Source organism: Panulirus ornatus, chromosome 48, assembly GCF_036320965.1.
Source record: "Panulirus ornatus isolate Po-2019 chromosome 48, ASM3632096v1, whole genome shotgun sequence".
Taxonomy (NCBI): domain Eukaryota; kingdom Metazoa; phylum Arthropoda; class Malacostraca; order Decapoda; family Palinuridae; genus Panulirus; species Panulirus ornatus.
The window spans coordinates 28,828,941-28,852,579 of NC_092271.1; the positions used below are offsets into that span (position 1 = coordinate 28,828,941).

General features: G+C 40.2%; 1 protein-coding gene across 1 annotated transcript in view; it reads left to right on the forward strand.

Moving 5' to 3' along the window:
- The window catches only part of ebo (ellipsoid body open), a 170,091-nt gene that overhangs the window by 51,970 nt on the left and 94,482 nt on the right, over positions 1 to 23,639 (forward strand). The window contains exons 6-9 of the mRNA XM_071690378.1: positions 8,083 to 8,208; positions 12,452 to 12,669; positions 14,990 to 15,213; positions 15,642 to 15,872. Of these exons, the coding sequence (XP_071546479.1) occupies positions 8,083 to 8,208; positions 12,452 to 12,669; positions 14,990 to 15,213; positions 15,642 to 15,872 (799 nt within the window). The remainder of the gene's footprint in view (positions 1 to 8,082; positions 8,209 to 12,451; positions 12,670 to 14,989; positions 15,214 to 15,641; positions 15,873 to 23,639) is intronic.

Consider the following 23,639-nt stretch of genomic DNA (forward strand, 5'->3'; position numbering starts at 1 on the left):
GAGTATTGATTGAGAGGGTGAAGGCACGTACATAGCATCAGATTAGGAAGAGCAGTGTGGTTTCAGAAGTAGTAGAGGATATATGGATCAGGTTTTTGCTTTGAAGAATGTATGTGAGAAATACTTAGAAAAACATATGGATTTGTATGTAGCATTTATAGATTTGGAGAAGGCACATGATAGGGTTGATAGAGATGCTTTGTGGAAGGTTTTAAGAGTATGTGGTATGGTAGGTAAGTTGTTAGAAGCAGTAAAAAGTTTTTACCAAGGATGTAAGGCATGTGTATGAGTAGGAAGAGTGAATGTTGGTTTGTAGCAGGGGTGTGTGATGTCCCCATGGTTGTTTAATTTGTTTATGGATAGGGTGGTTAGGGAGGTAAATGCAAGAGTTTTGGAGAGAGGGGTGAGTATGCAGTATGTTGGGGATGAGATGGCCTGGGAGTGAGTCAGTTGTTGTTTGCTGATGATACAGCTCTAGTGGCTGATTCATGTGAGATACTGCAGAAGTTGGTAACAGAGTTTGGAAAAGTGTGTAAAAGGAGAAAGTTGAGAGAAAATGTAAATAAGAGCAAGGTTATTAGGTTAAGTAGGGTTGAAGGACAAGTTGATTGGGATGTAAGTTTGATTTGAGAAAAATTAGAGGAAGTGGGGTGTTTTAGATATCTGGGAGTGGACTTAGCAGCAGATGGAACCATGGAAATGGAAGTGAGTCACAGGGTGGGGAAGGGCAAAGGTTCTGGGAGCACTGAAAAATGTGTGAAAGGAGAGAACATTATCTCGTAGAGCAAAAATGGGTATGTTTGAAGGAATAGTCATTCTAAGAATGTTATATGGTTGCGAGGCTTGGGCTGTAGATAGGGTTTTATGCAGGAGGGTGGATGTTTTGGAAATGAAATGTTTGAGGACAGTATGTGGTGTGAGATGGCTTGATCGAATAAGAAGAGAAAGGGTAAGAGAGATGTGTGAAATAAAAAGAGTGTGGTTGAGAGAGCAGAAGGGGGTGTGTTGAAAAGGTTTGGACATAAGGAGAGAATGAGTGAGGAGAGATTGAGAAAGAGGGTATATGTGTCGGAGGTGGAGGGAACAAGGAGAAGCGAGAGACCAAATTGGAGGTGGAAAGATGGAGTGAAAAACATTCTGAGTGATCGGGGCCTGAACATGCAGGAGGGTGAAAGGTGTACAAGGAATAGAGTGAATTGGAACGATGTGGTATAGTGGGGTTGATGTGCTGTCAATGGATTGAACCAGGGCATGTGAAGCGTCTGAGGTAAACCAAAGAAAGTTTTGTGGGGCCTGGATGTGGAAAGGGAGCTGTGGTTTCGGTGCATTATACATGACAGCTAGAGACTGAGTGTGAACGAATGTGGCCTTTGTTTTTTCCTAGCGCTACCTCGTGCACATGTGGAGGGAGGGGGTTGTTATTTCATGTGTGGCGGGGTGGCGACAGGAATGAATAAGGGCAGACAGTATGAATTATGTACATGTGTATATATGTATAAGTCTCTGTGTGTATAAATATGTATATGTTGAGATGTATAGGTATGTATATATGCGTGTCTAGACATGTATGTATATACATGTGTATGTGGGTGGATAGGGCCATTCTTTTGTCTGTTTCCTTGCGCTACCTCGCTAACAGGGGAGACAGCAACTTAGTGTAATAAAATATTATATTATTATTATTATTATTTTGCTTTGTCGCTGTCTCCCACGTTTGCGAGGTAGTGCAAGGAAACAGACGAAAGAAATGGCCCAACCCACCCCCATACACATGTATATACATACACATCCACACATGCAAATATACATACCTTTACATCTCAATGTACACATATATATATACACAGACAGACATATACATATATACACATGCACACAATTCACACTGTCTGCCTTTATTCATTCCCATCGCCACCTCGCCACACATGGAATACCATCCCCCTCCCCCCTCATGTGTGCGAGGTAGCGCTAGGAAAAGACAACAAAGGCCCCATTCGTTCACACTCAGTCTCTAGCTGTCATGCAATAATGCCCGAAACCACAGCTCCCTTTCCATATTCAGGCCCCACAGAACATTCCATGGTTTACCCCAGGCGCTTCACATGGCCTGATTCAATCCGTTGACAGCACGTCGACCCCAGTATACCACATCAATCCAATTCACTCTATTCCTTGCCCGCCTTTCACCCTCCTGCATGTTCAGGCCCTGATCACTCAAAATCTTTTCCACTCCATCTTTCCACCTCCCATTTGGTCTCCCACTTCTCGTTCCCTCCACCTCTGACACATATATCCTCTTGGTCAATCTTTCCTCACTCATCCTCTCCATGTGCCCAAACCATTTCAAAACACCCTCTTCTGCTCTCTCAACCACGCTCTTCTTATTTCCACACATCTCTCATACCCTTACATTACTTACTCGATCAAACCACCTCACACCACATATTGTCCTCAAACATCTCATTTCCGGCACATCCACCCTCCTGCGCACAACTCTATCCATAGCCCATGCCTCGCAACCATACAACATTGTTGGAACCACTATTCCTTCAAACATACCCATTTTTGCTTTCCGAGATAATGTTCTCGACTTCCACACATTCTTCAAGGCTCCCAGGATTTTCACCCCCTCCCCCACCCTATGATTCACTTCCGCTTCCATGGTTCCATCCGCTGCCAGATCCACACCCAGATATCTAAAACACTTTACTTCCTCCAGTTTTTCTCCATTCAAACTTACCTCCCAATTGACTTGACCCTCAACCCAACTGTACCTAATAACCTTGCTCTTATTCACATTTACTCTTAACTTTCTTCTTTCACACACTTTATCAAACTCAGTCACCAGCTTCTGCAGTTTCTCACATGAATCAGCCACCAGCGCTGTATCATCAGCGAACAACAACTGACTCACTTCCCAAGCTCTCTCATCCCCAACAGACTTCATACTTGCCCCTCTTTCCAAAACTCTTGCATTCACCTCCCTAACAACCCCATCCATAAACAAATTAAACAACCATGGACACATCACACACCTACATTCACTGAGAATTAATAACTTCCCTCTCTTCCTACACGTACACATGCCTTACATCCTCGATAAAGACTTTTCACTGCTTCTAACAACTTACCTCCCACACCATATATTCTTAGTACCTTCCACAGAGCATCTCTATCAACTCTATCATATGCCTTCTCCAGATCCATAAATGCAACATACAAATCCATTTGCTTTTCTAAGTATTTCTCACATACATTCTTCAAAGCAAACACCTGATCCACACATCCTCTACCACTTCTGAAACCACACTGCTCTTCCCCAATCTGATGCTCTGTACATGCCTTCACCCTCTCAATCAATACCCTCCCATATAATTTACCAGGAATACTCAACAAACTTATACCTCTGTAATTTGAGCACTCACTCTTATCCCCTTTGCCTTTATACAATGGCACTATGCACGCATTCCGCCAATCCTCAGGCACCTCACCATGAATCATACATACATTAAATAACCTTACCAACCAGTCAACAATACAGTCACCCCCTTTCTTAATAAATTCCACTGCAATACCGTCGAAACCTGCTGCCTTGCTGGCTTTCATCTTCTGCAAAGCTTTTACTACTTCTTCTCTGTTTACCAAATCATTTTCCCTAACCCTCTCACTTTGCAGACCACCTCGACCAAAACACCCTGTATCTGCCACTCTATCATCAAACTCATTCAACAAACCTTCAAAATACTCACTCCATCTCCTTCTCACATCACCACTACTTGTTTTCACCTTTGATTCGCTTCCACTTCCATGGTTCCATCCGCTGCCAGATCCACTCCCAGATATATATATATATATATATATATATATATATATATATATATATATATATATATATATGTATATATATATATATATATATATATATATATATATATATATATATATTTTTTTTTTTTTTTTTTTTTTTTTTTGCTTTGTCGCCGTCTCCCGCGTTTGCGAGGTAGCACAAGGAAACAGACGAAAGAAATGGCCCAACCCACCCCCATACACATGTATATACATACGTCCACACCCGCAAATATACATACCTACACAGCTTTCCATGGTTTACCCCAGACGCTTCACATGCCCTGATTCAATCCACTGACAGCACGTTAACCCCGGTATACCACATCGCTCCAATTCACTCTATTCCTTGCCCTCCTTTCACCCTCCTGCATGTTCAGGCCCCGATCACACAAAATCTTTTTCACTCCATCTTTCCACCTCCAATTTGGTCTCCCTCTTCTCCTCGTTCCCTCCACCTCTGACACATATATCCTCTTGGTCAATCTTTCCTCACTCATCTCTCCATGTGCCCAAACCATTTCAAAACACCCTCTTCTGCTCTCTCAACCACGCTCTTTTATTTCCACACATCTCTCTTACCCTTACGTTACTTACTCGATCAAACCACCTCACACCACACATTGTCCTCAAACATCTCATTTCCAGCACATCCATCCTCCTGCGCACAACTCTATCCATAGCCCACGCCTCGCAACCATACAACATTGTTGGAACCACTATTCCTTCAAACATACCCATTTTTGCTTTCCGAGATAATGTTCTCGACTTCCACACATTCTTCAAGGCTCCCAGGATTTTCACCCCCTCCCCCACCCTATGATTCACTTCCGCTTCCATGGTTCCATCCGCTGCCAGATCCACACCCAGATATCTAAAACACTTTACTTCCTCCAGTTTTTCTCCATTCAAACTTACCTCCCAATTGACTTGACCCTCAACCCAACTGTACCTAATAACCTTGCTCTTATTCACATTTACTCTTAACTTTCTTCTTTCACACACTTTATCAAACTCAGTCACCAGCTTCTGCAGTTTCTCACATGAATCAGCCACCAGCGCTGTATCATCAGCGAACAACAACTGACTCACTTCCCAAGCTCTCTCATCCCCAACAGACTTCATACTTGCCCCTCTTTCCAAAACTCTTGCATTCACCTCCCTAACAACCCCATCCATAAACAAATTAAACAACCATGGACACATCACACACCTACATTCACTGAGAATTAATAACTTCCCTCTCTTCCTACACGTACACATGCCTTACATCCTCGATAAAGACTTTTCACTGCTTCTAACAACTTACCTCCCACACCATATATTCTTAGTACCTTCCACAGAGCATCTCTATCAACTCTATCATATGCCTTCTCCAGATCCATAAATGCAACATACAAATCCATTTGCTTTTCTAAGTATTTCTCACATACATTCTTCAAAGCAAACACCTGATCCACACATCCTCTACCACTTCTGAAACCACACTGCTCTTCCCCAATCTGATGCTCTGTACATGCCTTCACCCTCTCAATCAATACCCTCCCATATAATTTACCAGGAATACTCAACAAACTTATACCTCTGTAATTTGAGCACTCACTCTTATCCCCTTTGCCTTTATACAATGGCACTATGCACGCATTCCGCCAATCCTCAGGCACCTCACCATGAATCATACATACATTAAATAACCTTACCAACCAGTCAACAATACAGTCACCCCCTTTCTTAATAAATTCCACTGCAATACCGTCGAAACCTGCTGCCTTGCTGGCTTTCATCTTCTGCAAAGCTTTTACTACTTCTTCTCTGTTTACCAAATCATTTTCCCTAACCCTCTCACTTTGCAGACCACCTCGACCAAAACACCCTGTATCTGCCACTCTATCATCAAACTCATTCAACAAACCTTCAAAATACTCACTCCATCTCCTTCTCACATCACCACTACTTGTTTTCACCTTTGATTCGCTTCCACTTCCATGGTTCCATCCGCTGCCAGATCCACTCCCAGATATATATATATATATATATATATATATATATATATATATATATATATATATATATATGTATATATATATATATATATATATATATATATATATATATATATATATTTTTTTTTTTTTTTTTTTTTTTTTTTTGCTTTGTCGCCGTCTCCCGCGTTTGCGAGGTAGCACAAGGAAACAGACGAAAGAAATGGCCCAACCCACCCCCATACACATGTATATACATACGTCCACACCCGCAAATATACATACCTACACAGCTTTCCATGGTTTACCCCAGACGCTTCACATGCCCTGATTCAATCCACTGACAGCACGTTAACCCCGGTATACCACATCGCTCCAATTCACTCTATTCCTTGCCCTCCTTTCACCCTCCTGCATGTTCAGGCCCCGATCACACAAAATCTTTTTCACTCCATCTTTCCACCTCCAATTTGGTCTCCCTCTTCTCCTCGTTCCCTCCACCTACGACACATATATCCTCTTGGTCAATCTTTCCTCACTCATTCTCTCCATGTGCCCAAACCATTTCAAAACACCCTCTTCTGCTCTCTCAACCACGCTCTTTTTATTTCCACACATCTCTCTTACCCTTACGTTACTTACTCGATCAAACCACCTCACACCACACATTGTCCTCAGACATCTCATTTCCAGCACATCCATCCTCCTGCACACCACTCTATCCATAGCCCACGCCTCGCAACCATACAACATTGTTGGAACCACTATTCCTTCAAACATACCCATTTTTGCTTTCCGAGATAATTTTCTCGACTTCCACACATTCTTCAAGGCTCCCAGAATTTTCGCCCCCTCCCCCACCCTATGATCCACTTCCGCTTCCATGGTTCCATCCGCTGCCAGATCCACTCCCAGATATCTAAAACACTTCACTTCCTCCAGTTTTTCTCCATTCAAACTCACCTCCCAGTTGACTTGACCCTCAACCCTACTGTACCTAATAACCTTGCTCTTATTCACATTTACTCTTAACTTTCTTCTTTCACACACTTTACCAAACTCAGTCACCAGCTTCTGCAGTTTCTCACATGAATCAGCCACCAGCGCTGTATCATCAGTGAACAGCAACTGACTCACTTCCCAAGCTCTCTCATCCCCAACAGACTTCAGACTTCATATATATATATATATATATATATATATATATATATATATATATATATATATAGGGTGGGGGAGGGGGCGAAAATCCTGGGAGCCTTGAAGAATGTGTGGAAGTCGAGAACGTTATCTCGGAAAGCAAAAATGGGTATGTTTGAAGGAATAGTGGTTCCAACAATGTTGTATGGTTGCGAGGCGTGGGCTATGGATAGAGTTGTGTGCAGGAGGGTGGATGTGCTGGAAATGAGATGTTTGAGGACAATGTGTGGTGTGAGGTGGTTTGATCGAGTAAGTAATGTAAGGGTAAGAGAGATGTGTGGAAATAAAAAGAGCATGGTTGAGAGAGCAGAAGAGGGTGTTTTGAAATGGTTTGGGCACATGGAGAGAATGAGTGAGGAAAGATTGACCAAGAGGATATATATGTCGGAGGTGGAGGGAACGAGGAGAAGTGGGAGACCAAATGGGAGGTGGAAAGATGGAGTGAAAAAGATTTTGTGTGATCAGGGCCTGAACATGCAGGAGGGTGAAAGGAGGGCAAGGAATAAAGTGAATTGGATCGATGTGGTATACCGGGGTTGACGTGCTGTCAGTGGATTGAATCAAGGCATGTGAAGCGTCTGGGGTAAACCATGGAAAGCTGTGTAGGTATGTATATTTGCGTGTGTGGACGTATGTATATACATGTGTATGGGGGTGGGTTGGGCCATTTCTTTCGTCTGTTTCCTTGCGCTACCTCGCAAACGCGGGAGACAGCGACAAAGCAAAAAAAAAAAAAATGAATATAAAAGTATGGATGTTTGTGCATATATAAGTGTATATGAGTTGAAGGGCCTTTCTTCGTCTGTTTCCTGCCTAGTGCTACGTCACTGTTGTGGGAAACAGCAACTATGTATAATATGGAATGAGAAAATATTATATGTATGCATTGTTTGGCTAGATTTTTTTTTTATACCCATCTTGTTGATATTTGCTTAATGCATTAAGTGGCATGATGAGAGACGTATATGGGTGAAGGGCAGTTAAGGAATCTAGCTTTGAAGCATATTTTTGTTAAGATCAAAGCTATCTTAGTTGTTTTTGTATTTATTAACAGGTCTGTTGGAGGGTGTTGTAGAGAAACATAAGAATGTGGTAACAGCTACCCCTCCACCATCTCCAACACACTCTCACAGCCGTTCTCCCAGTCGTTCTGGTCTTTCCTCATCCCCAATACAAACAGGTAATATGTTTTGAAGATTATGCTATACTGTGTGAAAATAATGCATGCTGATTGTAAGGCTGACTTGTTGAAGCTTACATTGAAAAACTAGGGATTTCATAATGATTTCATGTCTTACAGAAATACTCAGTTGATTAGCTTGTGTTTTAGATCTATATTTTTTCTTTTTTTCTTCAGGAGTGTTTGTGTATTTTCAAGGTTGATTTGAAATTCATATCAGTATACTCAGTTGCTTCAGATGATTGTTTCTGCTTTAAGGTCCCTTTCAGAAAAGTAGAATTTTATTCTGAGTTACTTTTACAATTAAGATTATTATGAGCCCACAGAGCAGAAGCACAGATTTTTGATAATGTGATCACTTTTTTATTCAGATTTTCATTCATTGTTCTGAAACATTTGTGGTGCACCCATTAATTATCGTGTTGTATATGTTTGCTGATGATGCCAAAGTTTTGAAAGAAAGTTGAGTACCAGTATTTGAAATCTTTTGCAGGGAGATTTTCACAAAGTGCTACATTGATCAAACAAATGGCAGTTAAATCCAACTGCCACATATGTGATGAAGATGAAAAGGGTCTGAATATTATTAACGAGACTAACAACCATTTTAGTGAAAACATATCTCAAGAATAAGCCTGTGAAATGAATTGAAACTTGACATTTTGCTAAGCTTTTTGCTGAAAATTTCTTTCAGCCATTGTCAAAATTGAATTGCCTTAAAAAACTGGAAAGTAAGATTGGTATTTTCCTTTTATCCCTGATTACCTTTCCTGCTTTTGTAGGTTGAGGAGCATACAAACAAATACCCTCTTTACACACATCTGGTCTTTAGCTGACATGTACAGTTTACAAATACTTTAGTGTGTGGTCCACTGCCAGGCTTCACAGACTTGTATGGTTTACCCTGACCACTTTATATCCCCTTGTTCAGCCAATTGATAGCAAATCATCCCTTACCATGTGTGATTGTACTCAAATTCTTCATATTCATTTTACACTCCACTCATATGAATTTATTGGCCCTTTGAAAGCCTCATTTCTTCCATTCTTTCATCTCTTAGGTGTCTGCCTCCCCTTTTATCCCTGTGGTTTCCATACAAAGGTCCTCTTTGTCGGTCTCTCTTCACTCATTCTTCCATGTGCTTGAACCATCTCTACACACTGGTTGGCCTTCTCAGTCACACTGTTCTTACTGCCTCATCTCTCTCTCTAATAGCATCTTTTCTCATATGATAAACCCACCTCACTTCTTGTACCATTCACAGTCATATAATTTCCTGTATACATCCACCCTCTCCCAGTTTTCTTGTAATCAAGGTTCATGCCTTGCATCCATATGGTACTAAAGGAATGCTGGAGGTGGATGAGGGGGCAATAGAGGTAAATCAGTTGCTGTTTGGAGATGACAGGGTCCTGGTTGCAGATTCCAAAGAGCAACTCTAAAAGCTGGCTAGAGTCTGGGAGTTGATAAAAGAAAAGTTAAAAGTTAATGTGAACTAAAGTATGGTAATGAGGCAAAGAAGTGAGATGAGACAGGACTGTTTGGGTGTGAGTTTCAACCAGAAGGGCTATACAAAGCTCAAAGCTGTAGGTTCTGAGAGGACATTTCATTTCCAATACATCCATCCTCCTCTGCATGACCCTATCTATATATAGACCCATGCCTCACAACCATGTAATAGTTTTGGAACTACTATTCCTTTAAAAATACCCATTTTTGCTCTCCAAGATAACATTCTCTCTTTCCACACTTTCTTCATCACTCCCATAGCCTTCGCTCCCTCCCTCACCCTATGATTCGCTTCTGCATCCATGGTTCCATGTGTTGCCAAGTCCACTCCTGGATATGTAGAATATTTCACTTCCTCCAGTTTTTCTCCATTCAAACTTAACTCCCTACTAACTTGTCCCTCAACCCTGCTGAACCTAATAACCTTGCTTTTATTCACCTTTACATTCAACTTTTTCCTTTCCAAACTCAGTCGTGAGCTTCAGCAGTTTCGCACTCAAATCAGCCACCAGCGCTGTATTGTTGGCAAACAACAACAGACTCACTTCCCAGGACCTCTTATCCTCAACATACTGCATACTCACCCCTCTCTCCAAGACTCTTGCATTTACCTCCCTCACCACCCCATCCATAAACATTTTAAACAACCATTGTGACATCACACATCCCTGCCACAGACCACCCTTCATTGGGAACCATTCACTCCTCTCTCCTTTTATTCGTACACATGTTTACACCCTTGATAAATACTTCTTACTGCATCTAGCAGCTTATCTCCCATATCATATATTCTTACGGCCTTTCCCAAATTATCTCTATCAACCCTATCATGTGCCTTCTCCAGATCCATAAATGCCACATACAAATCCATCTGTTTTTCTAAGTATTTCTCACACACATTCGTCAGTGCAACCACCTGATCCACATATCATCTGCCACCTCTGAACCCACACTGCTCCTCCCTAACCTGATGCTCTGTATACACCTTCACCCTCTCAATCAGTACCCTCCCATAAAACTTACTAGGTATACTCAGTAAACGTATACCTCTTTAGTTGGAACTACTTGCAGGCAGAGTCGTGGTAACACTTATATACCTTATTATACCCTACCTAACATTACCTTCTTCCTATAGGACCCCTTTCTAATGGAGTACTTTCAGTGCCCAGGAAGTTGGCAACATTCAGTGGGCATGATTGCAAATCAAGTGGTGTGATAATGTTGTGTGTGTCGTTGTGAGGTAAGTATAGGATAATTGAGAAGTAGGTGTTCAGTGTTCTCAGTGTGGAAGTTGTAGCTTGGGCATGGATGATCCTATGTTATGTTGAATCGATGTTTGTAATGTGGACTGATGGGTGATGTCCCACACATAGATGAGAAAGTGTATCTTTTGAATGTCTTCTTTGGAGTATAGTTTCAGGTTGGTGATATCTTGAATAATAAAGTTTAAGATTGGAGTATTGTGGGGCAGGTGCTTAGTATTTGTCATTTCATTGCCATGAAAATGTTTGTCAGTTTTGTGATTTTTGGGGAAGGGAGTGATCTGCAAGTATTGATTTCCTGAATGTAAGGCTGGGATGAGCTTTTTACTTTTGCAAGGGGTGTGATGGTTGGTTGTTAAGTGGTTTCTTTAAGAAGTGGTGTAGCACTGTTGCAAAAAATTGGATACCAAGCATGCCATTACAGTAGCAGTACTATTGCTTCATAGTTCATCTGTTGAAGCATCCCTTGATTGTTTTGAGTGCTCAGTTTTGTCAAGTTTGCAGTGGTTTTATGTTGTTTGTGTTTGAAAGGGTAGATGACCAGGCAGGTATGACTTAGTGGTGGGAGTGGATGGATCATTAGTAGAGGATACCGAGGAATTATTTTTCTTATCCATAGATGGTGCCAGTAAAAGTCAATAGGGTGTTTAGTTTATTTATGGTCCTTATGGTGTTCTTTGTGGTGTGAGGAGTAGATGTCATGTGTGTCATGTGATACCCAGGTTTTTCTTTTTTATTTGTAGTGACCATTATGGCAAGGGCAAAACTTGCTTCAGTCATAGCCAACTTGGGTGAAAGGAAAATAAGGTAAGGGAAAAAATTAAGAAATCAGTTAGAACTCCTCATCTGCTTAAAGTCCTGACACCTAAAAGTAGAAAGGTCATAGTAAGAGGGGAAGAATAGAGTTCCACAGCTTTGCTGTTCAAGGGAAGAAGGTGATATCTTAATGCTTTTTAGCCCATGCAAACCTCAGCGTGAAAGTCCTCTCTGAGTTGCAAAACAGGACAGTATAGCAGTATAAAAGCAACAAAAGACATGCTGTAAATCAAACATTTAGAATGCTGGCTTACTCAAAGTCATGGGAAGTAGCAATCTTATTCTGTTTTTCTCATCTGAGGGCAGCATGGATATGAACATTGCCACCTTACCATTGCAAGGATGGAGAAAATGTAACTGTGGGGCTTGATCAGAAAAAAGTTGTATAAGATGCAAGTGAGAGTGAATAGTAGAGGAATAAACATGATGAAGATTTATTCCTTGAAAACTGAAGGTTCTGTTATGGTAAGAAATTTACAAATGGAAGGATGCCTTTGTGCTCATGTACGTGTCAGACCATAGTTTGAATATACCTGGCTTTTTTTTTTTCCATTGTTCCATTATGCTAATGATTACAGATGAAAAGGAGGTACTGTGTCTTTCTTTTCAAAAATACTTTTATAACAAGCTAAACTTTATTTTTGTATTTCCATAGGTACACTGCTGAGCAACATGTTTCATAACTTAGAGAGCAGTTCCAGTATGCGCTCAGGTTGGGTGATGCCCCCACTGGACACAGAGAGTGAGACTATAGCATCGCTATCACTCAACTGTTTAACGCACCTTTTCTCCTGGATACCCCTGTCCTCTCTCATAACACCACATCTTCTTAACACTATATTCTTGTTTGCCTCTTTAGGTGCTGATCCACAGGTGAGTGTCACAGTCAGTTGTACTCTGTTTGATAACATGTTATTCTTTACATGTGATGGAGACCAAATTTCAAGTTATGTATGATTATACACCCTAACTTAGTATGAATGCATACAATCTGATTTTAAGTTGTACTATCTCATGAAAATCATATGAAAAAAATATTCTTTATGTGTGAATGTTTTAATATGAGCATTTGTGAGAAATCCTTTTGTAGTTTAAGATATTTTCATTTCAACCAGAATCTGTGTCAGCCAGTCTTACTGTATGCAGTTTTTGTATTTAAACTTTGTAACAACTTGGCTTTTACAGCATAATTTTTTCACAAAAACTCTGTTGTTATTTTAGTGAAAGTACTGTTTTTAAAAGCCAAGCTGATAGAAAGGATGTACTTAGAACTCTATCGCTGGAAAAGTTAGATTTACACTTCATTTTGATTGGCTAACCTGGTTTATGGCTGATAAGAGTGAAATAGTTCATGTCATGATGCTTACATGTTTTAAACTGCTGAAAACGTCTCTGTACAAATGCTTCAGATATTCAAAGATATGTACCACAATGTTATTCACACTTGAAATAAACGACATACGCAGAGCCATCAGCTTCCCTAAAATTCTGACAGTTAGACTTACATTATTCAGAATGTAGTGTTAGAAAAAATCCAGGTACTTCATCCTGGTTTTTATCTTTCAGGATATTTTTTCTTAATAATTTGCCATTTCCCACAGAGTGAGGTAGTTTCTAAGAGGAGATAAAGAGCTGCCTTGTTTGCTCACATCTTCCTTCTTGCTGTCATGTACAGTGCACGAAAACCAAAGCCCCCAGCCCATTGCAATGCCCCACATATCTTTCCATGTTTCCCCAGACTACTTCAGATTCCTTGGTTCAGCCTATTGACAGCTTTTTGCTGCCTCCAGGATGTCACATTCCTCCAGTTCTCTATACACCATGCATGCCTTTTGCCCATCTACATATTCAGACCTTAATAATTCAAAGCATCTGGCACTATATCTTTTCATCTCACTTTTATTCTCCCCTTCCTTCTTACTCTCCCCACTTGTGACACATGTATCCTCTTAGTCAGTCTCTCTTCACTCATCCTTTTCATTTGACCAGACCACATCAGCACACCCCATTCAGTTATCTCAATCATACTTTGCTTATTACCACACCTCTTATGCTCTTTGATTTCTTATACAATCAACCCTCCTCACACCACATAATATTGACCATGTATTTCAACACATCCACCTTCCTTTTTGTTTAGGGCCCATGTCTTGTACCCATATACCACTGTTGAATGCTTTTGATTTATTAAAAAGGGAATGACTGTGTTGATGATTGGCTAATTAGGGTTTTCAGTGTATGTATGGATCATGTTGAGGTGTTTGAGGATTGGCGGAATGCATATGTGGTGCCATTGTATAAAGGCAAGGGGATAAAGGTGAGTATTCAAAGTACAGAGGTGTTAGTTTGTTGAGTGTACCTGATAAGTTTTATGGGAGGATAGTAATTGAGAGAGTGAAGGCATGTGCAGAGTATCAGATTGGTGAGGGAAAGGAGGAAAAGTGTGATTTCAAATGTGGTAGAGGATATGTGAATCAGGTGTTTGCATTGGAGAATGTGAGAAATACTAAGAAAAATGGATGGATTTATGTGTGGCATTTTTTGGATTTGGAGAAAGCACATGATAGGGTAATAAAAAGAATGTGGTAGAGAAAGTTGAAGAGGATGTGCTGAAATAGTTTGGACATATAGAGATAATGAGTGAGGAAAGTTTGACAAAGAGGGTTTACGGTCAGAAAAGGGAGAACAAGGAGAATGGGGAAACCAATTGAAGATGGAAGAATGGAGTGAAAAAGATTTTGAGCAATTGGGGCCTGAACACACAAGAGGGTGAAAGGTGTGTCTTGGATGGAGTCATTTGGAATGAATTAGTGTATAGGGGTCAACATGCTGTCAGTTGACTGAATCAGGACATGTATAACATCCAGGTAAACCATGGAAAGGTCTCTGATGCCTGGTTGTGGATAGGGGGACTATGTTTTCAGTGCATTACACATGAAAGGTAGAGAACGGATGTGAGTGAATGCAGTCTTTCTTCGTCTGTTCCTGATGCTACCTTGCTAACATGGGAAACAGCAATCAAGAATAAAAGAAAAGAAAGAAATAATGATGATGATTATAATAATAATCATAATGATACCTAATAATGATAATGATCTTTGTAAAAATATTGATAATAATGATAGTAATAGTTGTGAATATTTATATTTTTTTCTCTCAATTAAATTATCTGTATCTTATTTTTTCATATCAGCATAACAAACTGCACAATGGTTCACTGGACAAAAGTTTCACGTCTGGGGAGTCACTCGGAGTTCTCGCCATGGGGGCCATCAATGAAATAATGAGCAAGAATTGTGTTCCTCGTGACTTTGAAGACTTCCTCTTGCAGATGTTCAGAAACACATTTCACCTCTTGCAAAGATTAGTGAGAGATGAACCAAATACAACATCTCGCCTTCAGTTGTTAGATCCAAGGTTAGGGATGCTTAGGAATCTTTATTTAGGTCTCACTGAAAATTTTAATCAATTGGTTTTTGAGTCCAACATGTATGACAAAGGTTGAATCTCAAGTAGGTAGGATAAAGAGAATATATTATGACTGACAGCAGTAACAGTTTCTCATCATAATGTTGGTAATTGTTTGCATATGAGATGTGATTTCACTACCATATTGTCTCATTTATGCATAAGAATGATATCCACAAATGTATCTGGCTTTTGTTGCAAACTTCTCTGAATAACCCTTTGATAAATACTCTGTTGCATATAAAGCATTGACGTATATAGTGGTCCAAAAACATATCATCCTTTGTTAATTCTTTTTCTATCACACATTTTATTATTTCCTAGAAATTCTGTCAGGTTCTTGCTATTAATATTAAGTTATATGTTCTGTCTTCCAGTTACATAGATAAGTTCACAGAATTTCTGAGATTGTTTGTAAGTGTTCATTTGAGGAGATTTGAAAACAACTCCCAGTTCCCAGTCCTGGAGTTCCTTGCGCTCCTCTTCCGTTACTCGTTCCACCAACATTGTGTGGAGGCATACTTCAATTGTTTGGATGTTTGGAGTATCTTCCTAGACCACTTGTTGTCCAAGGCTCATGGATCACAGGCTCACACTGGAGTAGAAAGGTAATGAATAGAACAGTGTACACTTGGAGTTAGTGGTATTTCTGATTACTAGAACTGAGTTTAGTCTGAATGTTGTTTAGAACTGGTTTGGAAGCAAGATTACTTGAAAAGTTTTCTTATTGGACTTTATAGCAAAAATAGAATATATATATTTTATTTATTTATTTATTATACTTTGTCGCTGTCTCCTGCGTTAGCAAGGTAGTGCAAGGAAGAAAGAATGGCCCAGCCCACCCACATACACATGTATATACATACAAATCCACACACAGCACATATACATACCTATACATCTCAAGGTATGCATATATATACACACGCACAGACATATACATATATACACATGTACATAATTCATACTGTCTGCCCTTATTCATTCCTGTCGCCACCCCGCCACACATGAAATGACAACTGACAACCCCCCTTCCCCCCGCATGTGCGCGAGGTAGCTCTAGGAAAAGACAACAAAGGCCACATTCGTTCACACTCAGTCTTTAGTTGTCATGTATAATGCACCGAAACCACAGCTCCTTTTCCACATCCAGGCCCCACAAAACTTTCCATGGCTTACCCCAGACGCTTCACATGCCCTGGTTCAGTCCATTGACAGCACGTCGACCCCGGTATACCACATCATTCCAATTCACCCTTCCTTGCATGCCTCTCACCCTCCTGTATGTTCAGGCCCCGATCACTCAAAATCCTTAGCACTCCAACCTTCCACCTCCAATTTGGTCTCCCACCTCTTGTTCCCTCCACCTCTGACACATATATTCTCTTTGTTAATCTTCCCTCTCTCATTCTCTCCATATTTCCAAACCATTTCAATACACCCTTTTCTGCTCTCTCTCAACCACATTCTTTTTATTTCCACACATCTCTCTTACCCTTTCATTACTTACTTGATCAAACCACCTCACACCACATAATGTCCTTAAACACTTCATTTCCAACACATCCACCCTCCTCCATACAACACCATCTATAGCCCATGCCTCACAACCATATAACTTTGTTGAAACTACTATTCCCTCAGACATACCCATTTTTGAACTACTATTCCCTCAAACATACCCATTTTTGCTCTCCGAGATAACGTTTTCTCCATCCACACATTCATCGCTCCCAGAATCTTCGCTCCCTCCCCCATCCTGTGACTCACTCTTGCTTCCATGGTTTCTATAACACTTTACTTCCTCCAATTTTTCTCCATTCAAACTCACACCCCAACTAACTTGTCTCTCAACTCTACTGAACCTTGCTCTTATTCACATTTACTCTCAACTTTCTCCTTTTACACACTTTTTCAAACTCAGTCACCAACTTCTGCAGTTTCTCACTTGAATCAGCCACCAGCGCTGTATCATCAGTGAACAACAACTGACTCACTTCCCAGGCCATCTCATCCCAGACTACATACTCACCTGTCTCTCCCAAAACTCTTGCATTTACCTCCCTACCCACCCCATTCATCAACAAATTGAATTTCCCTGGTGACGTCACACCCCTGCCACAGATCAACTTTCATTGGGAACCAATCACTCTTCTCTCTTCATATTTGTGCACATGCCTTACACCCTTGATAAAGACTTTTCACTGCTTCTTAAAGCTTACCTCCCACACCATATACTCTTAAGACCTACAAAGCATCTCTATCAACCTTCTCCAGGTCCTTAAATGCTACATACAAATCCATTTGTTTTCTAAGTATTTTTCACACTCATTCTTCAAAGCAAACACCTGATCCCCACATCCTCTACCACTTCTGAAACCACACTGCTCCTCCCCAATCTGAAGCTCTATACATGCCTTCACCCTCTCAGTCAATACTCTCCCATACAATTTCCCAGGAATACTCAACAGACTTATGCCTCTGTAGTTTGAACACTCACCTTTATCCCCTTTACCTTTGTACAGTGGCACTATACATGAATTCTGTCAATCCTCAGGTATTTCACCATGGTCCATACATACATTGAATATCCTTACCAACCAATCAACGACACAGTCACACCCTTTCTTAATAAATTCTGTTGCAATACCATCCAAACCTGCTGCCTTGCCAGATTTCATTTTCCACAAAGCATTCACCACTTCTCTCTTAACCAAACCATTCTCCCTGACTCTCTCATTTCACACACCACCCCAACCAAAACACCCTACATCTGCCACTCTGTCATCAAACACATTCAACAGTCCTTCAAAATACTCACTCCATCTCCTCAGTTCATCACTACCTGTTATCATTCCCCCCTTGCTCCCTATACCAATGTTCCCTTTTGTTCTCATATCTTTTGCACGTTATCTACCTCCTTCCAAACATCTTTTTTTTTTCCTCCCTAAAATTTAAGGATACTCTCTCACCCCAACTCCTATTTGCCGTCTTTTTCAACTCTTGCACTTTCCTTTTCACCTCCTGCCCCTTTCTCTTATACTTCTCCAGGTCATTTGCACTCCTTCCTTGCAAATTTCTTCCAAACACCTCTCTTTTCTCTTTCACTAGCAGCTTTACTTCTTCATCCCACCATTCATTACCCTTTCCAATCTTCCCACCTCCTACCTTTCTCATGCCACATGCATCTCTTGCACATGCGATCACTGCTTCCCTAAATACATCCCATTCCTCCCCCGCTCCCCTCAGGTCATTTGCTCTCACCTTTTGCCATTCTGTTATTTTTTATTTTTTTTTTTATTATACTTAACTGCTGTCTCCCGCATTAGCAAGGTAGCTCAAGGAAACAGACGAGGGATGGCCCAACCCAGCCACATACACATGTATATACATAAGCACCCTCATACGCACATATACATACATACACACTCCAACATATACACATATATACAGACACAGACATATACATATATTCACATGTACATATCCATACTTGCTGGCTTCATCCATTCCCGTTGCCACCCTGCCACACACTCTCCTCTTTTTTGAAAACCTCTACCAATCTTCCCCTTTGCCTCCACAAGATAGTGATCAGAAATCTCACCAGCTGCCCTTCTCAGCATATTAACATCCAAAAGTCTTTCTTTTACATGCCCATCAATTAACACATAATCAAATAATGCCCTTTGACCATCTTTCCTACTCACATATGTATACTTGTGTATCTCTCTATCTAAATCAGGTTTTCCCAATCACCAGTGTTTTTTCAGCTCACAAATCCACCAGCTCTTCACCATTTCCATTAACAACACTGAATACCCCATGTACACCACCACTACCCTCAACTGCCACATTGCTCACCTTTGCATTTAAATGACTTGTCACTAATACCCGGTCTCTTGCTCCAAACTGCCGACACACTCACTCAGCTGCTCCCAGAACACTTGTCTCTCAAGATCTTTCTTCTCATGACCAGGTGCATAAGCACCAATAATCACCCGTCTCTTTCCATCCACTTTCAGTTTTACCCACATCAATCTATAATTTACTTTCTTACACTCTATCGCACACTTCCACAACTCCTGCTTCAGGAGTAGTGCTATTCCTTCTTTAGCTCTTGTCCTCTCACCAAACCCTGACTTTACTCTAAAGACTTTTCCAAACCATTCTTCCCCCTTACCCTTGAGCTTTGTTTCACTCAAAGCCAGAACATCCAGGTTCCTCTCCTCAAACATACTATCTATCTCTCCTTTCTTCTCATCTTGGTTACATCCACGTACATTCAGAGAATCCAATCTGAGCCTACAAGGAAGATGAGCACTCCCTGCTTGACTCATGGGAAGTATATATTTATGTAGTATATATCTATGTAGTTCGATGTTTCCTGAATAGTGAGGTCATACCAAGAACAGATGAAGAATGACCCCATTTGTTCACATCCTCTCCTTAGCTATCTTATATGATGCACTGAAAGCAAAGCCCCCTTTCCATGGCCATATCTCATAGACCTTTCCTTGGTCTCTCCTGACCACTTCATATGATGTGGTACAGCTCCCTGATAGCATGTCATCCCTTATATATCACATTTTCCAATTTGCTCTATAGTATGTATGCCTTGCACCCTCTCACATGTTCTGGTCTTGATAAAACCCTTCCTTCTCCATCCCTCCACATTCTTCTGATTTTGCCCTTCCTTTTAAGGAAGGTTGTAGTAAGTAAAGGCCTCAGTAGAATGTGCCAAATGTTAATTAACCCTTGAATTGTGTTCTTTTTATGGTTTGGAAGCCCTTGGTCTAGAATAAATGGGTTGAGATAGCTGAAGAGGGTGTGTTGAAATGATGTGGACATTTGGAGCGAATGAGTAAGGAAAGGTTGACAAATCAGGATAGATGTGTCGCAAGTGGAGGGCACAGATGAGAACTGGGAGACCAAATTGAAGGTGGAAGGATGGAGTAAAAAAGATTTTAAGTGATTGGGGCCTGAACATGCAGGAGGGTCAAAGGCATGCTCAGGACAGAGTGAATTGAAATGATGTGGTATACCAGGGTTGATGTGCTGTCAGTGGACTGAAACAGGGCATGTGAAGTGAATGGGGTAAATCAGGGAAAGGCCTCTGAGGCCTGGTTGTTGATAGGGAGCTGTGGCTTGAATGCATGACACATGACAGCTAGGATGGATGTTAGTGGATGTTGCCTTTCTTCATCTGTTCCTGTTGCTACCTCACAGACATGGGAAAAAGTGATCAGGTGTATATAAAAGAATTTACACATTGCCATTATGAAGAATTTTCTGACATTTATTTATTATCTCTTGGTACATGTTGGTTGATTCTAAGCAATTTCAAAAAGTGCTTATATCAGCATTGTCATAGTAGATTCATGGAGGAACACGAATGTTTTAGTTGTGTTTTCCCTCTTTTTTCTTGTTTCAATGTGGAAAATTCCATGGCTGCCATCCGCTGGATATAGACCAACTGCCTTACTGCGCTTAAAGTGCAGTTTTCATTGCCCATAGCTGATCTAAATGTTTCCTAAAAAGATGTGACCAGAGTGGTGATGCTTACTTCAATTTGGATGTAATATCTATTATGATATTTTCGTAATCTCTTCACCTTGTACTTAAAACAACTTCCGTAACGATCATTGAAAATTCATTTCTTTGATATTCTAATTTAGTATTTTGTTCACAGGCTGGGTGCTTTGTCAGTCCCCAAGTCCCTTTCATATGGATTCCTGTGATTTGTCTTTTGCAAAATGACAGGTCCCATCTTCATCATTTGTTCATAGCTGGGTTAGATTTCAAAGTCTCTCTGTAGGTTGTCATAGTCCTGAACACTACTTACCTGTCTCAATTTTAGCTTTGTGCACAGACAAGTTCAAATGTGATCCAGTACAAATGTGTGCACAGACAAGTTCAAATGTGATCCAGTACCATATGACAAGTCATTTATTTGGAATTACAGTAGGACACCACTAGGTACTTTAACTTTTTTTTTTTTTTTTGAACTGATTATGAGGAAGAACATGACTTTTGTAACGGGTAAGCTCATAAAGAAGAAATCAAATTTTCAGAGGTATGCAACATCTCCCACACCAGAATTAGCAAATGTATATACATGTGTATGTGGATGGGTTGGGCCATTCCTTGTCTGTTTCCGTGCACTACCTCGTTAAAATGGGAGACAGCAGTTAAGTATAATAAATAGATAAATATGAAAAAAGAAAGAACTTCAAGAAAGTTTGCAAACATGCTAATTGCAAGTGTGCCTGGTCAGTATGTCATTCAAAGAGTGTTCATACATGTATAAGGTGTAGTTGATGTGTTGCTTAAGATGAGTGGTTGTTGAACATTGTCATCAAGAGAGAGAAATATTTAGTGCATGAGTTATATTTGTATTAAAGATGCCTAGGATAGAGATGCCATACTGTATGATAGCTATTAGATCGAAGTTATGAGAAGGGACATTCAAGCATTTTACAGAGATGGTTGAAGGATTGCATATCAGAATTAGGAAAGTTCATGTGAAGACTTACATCATCTGAAAATGATTTATCATGGTCTTTGGTTACTGAAAGACTACTGATGTAAAGAAGTAAAGGGTTGGAGATAGGTTTAGAGCCCAAGGAGATTCCAACAGTAATGGGAAAATGATTAAACTAATGTCCATTTAATTCTGCATTGATACTCCTGTTGATTGAAAAGAAGAGTTCAGGATTATGAATGGAGGAAGGCCAAATGAAAGGAGTACTTGGAAATGCCAGACTTTGTCAACATAGAGAGCAGCAAGAAAAGATTCAATGCAGGTTTCAGAGGAACAGCCCAAGCTGACTGATAGTTATTGAATTGTTTTCTCTTCTACTTCTGTTTGGAATTTCCATGGGAGATTGCACTAGTTTAAGAATGGGCTTCAGTCATTTCAAATCCATTGTGACTATTTAAAGTAGTTTCTCTATCATCAGAACACATTATGCATTGGAAGCATATGTTAACTTCTTTACTCAGTGACTGCTGAATCAGAGTACAAAATTTTTCAAGAAATGTTTTGAGTGGTATTGTTGAATATTTTATGCTTGCTGTGAAAATAGTTGGTAGTATAAAGATTTGATGAATGTTAAGCATGCCCAGCCCCATAATCAAATGCAGTAAGTGAAACTTAGTAATTTTGGGTATGTGACTTGTAAGGATAGTGTGTGGTGTTTATGCTTCATACAAGCACAGAAGTTGAAAAATTAAGTGCAGATATACTGGTCTTGAAATAGCCAGTTGGTTTAGCATATATACAGGTTGAATCTCTTTAATTCAGCAACTTTGGGACCTGGCCATTATTGGATCACAGAAAATGCTGGAAAACAGAAGTGGACCCTTAAGGGAACTCCCAATGTAAACATATTCCTGACCCCTAGTCTTACCAGCTCATTCCACATACATATTGCTATGTTATCAAGGATAGAACAAAACATAAGTTAAGAAATAATACAACCATTGAATCTTTCAAACAAGGATTGTATTGTTAGATCAGTTTACATCAGAAGTATCCCCAGATGGAGACTCCTCAGTACATTGGGCAAGGGTTTTTTTGTTAGCATTATGCTGGGGCTAAGTTTTCCACTGCCATCAACGGGGCAAATTCATCCACAAACTTGGTTGGTATTTGGCTTTGGTTGACTGTTGTTACTATTGTGTTTTACTGTTAATGTCAAGGCAACCAGCCCACGCTGTGTCAGTCCCAGCCAGGCAGCCGGCTCGTACACTTTCTCTCGCCCTGTGCATGTTCCTGTTGGTTGTTTAATAGAGAATTGGAGTTTTTATTGATTCTTTTAATACAACCTTACACTACAGAATTTTGTTTTAGCATTACAGTAATACTTTTCTTTGGACAATCTATGTGCTGAAATACCATGTCTCCACTTAAACTTATGTAACCATCCTTTCCGATATTCAGTGATAATCTAGTTTTAGTTCTTTATTAAAAACTTTGGCCTGCTTGATAAGTATGTCCCAGAAATGCTTACACCTGCATTGCATCAGAGCTTAAACCACTTTACAAGTGCATTGTCTAATTCTGTACTCCTGGCACCTTTCAAAGTTTTCTGACTGTAAACTTTTCTAGCTTTCATTTTCAGCAAAAAACTGGATATAAGTAAGTAACAGGACTGTTAATTAGCTCAGCTGCAGCTTTAACAGATTTTGGCCCCTTAGTGCTGCTAATAATGCTGCCCTGGTGGCAAATTCAAAATGTGTCAGACCATGGGAGTTGCTGAACCATAGAGCACCATATTAGAGAGGTACAACCTGTACTTTTAGTATTTACTGGTATTTGTCTCATACTGTCATGATGTTACAACTTGTTGGGGAACTTCAGTTAACATCATTCT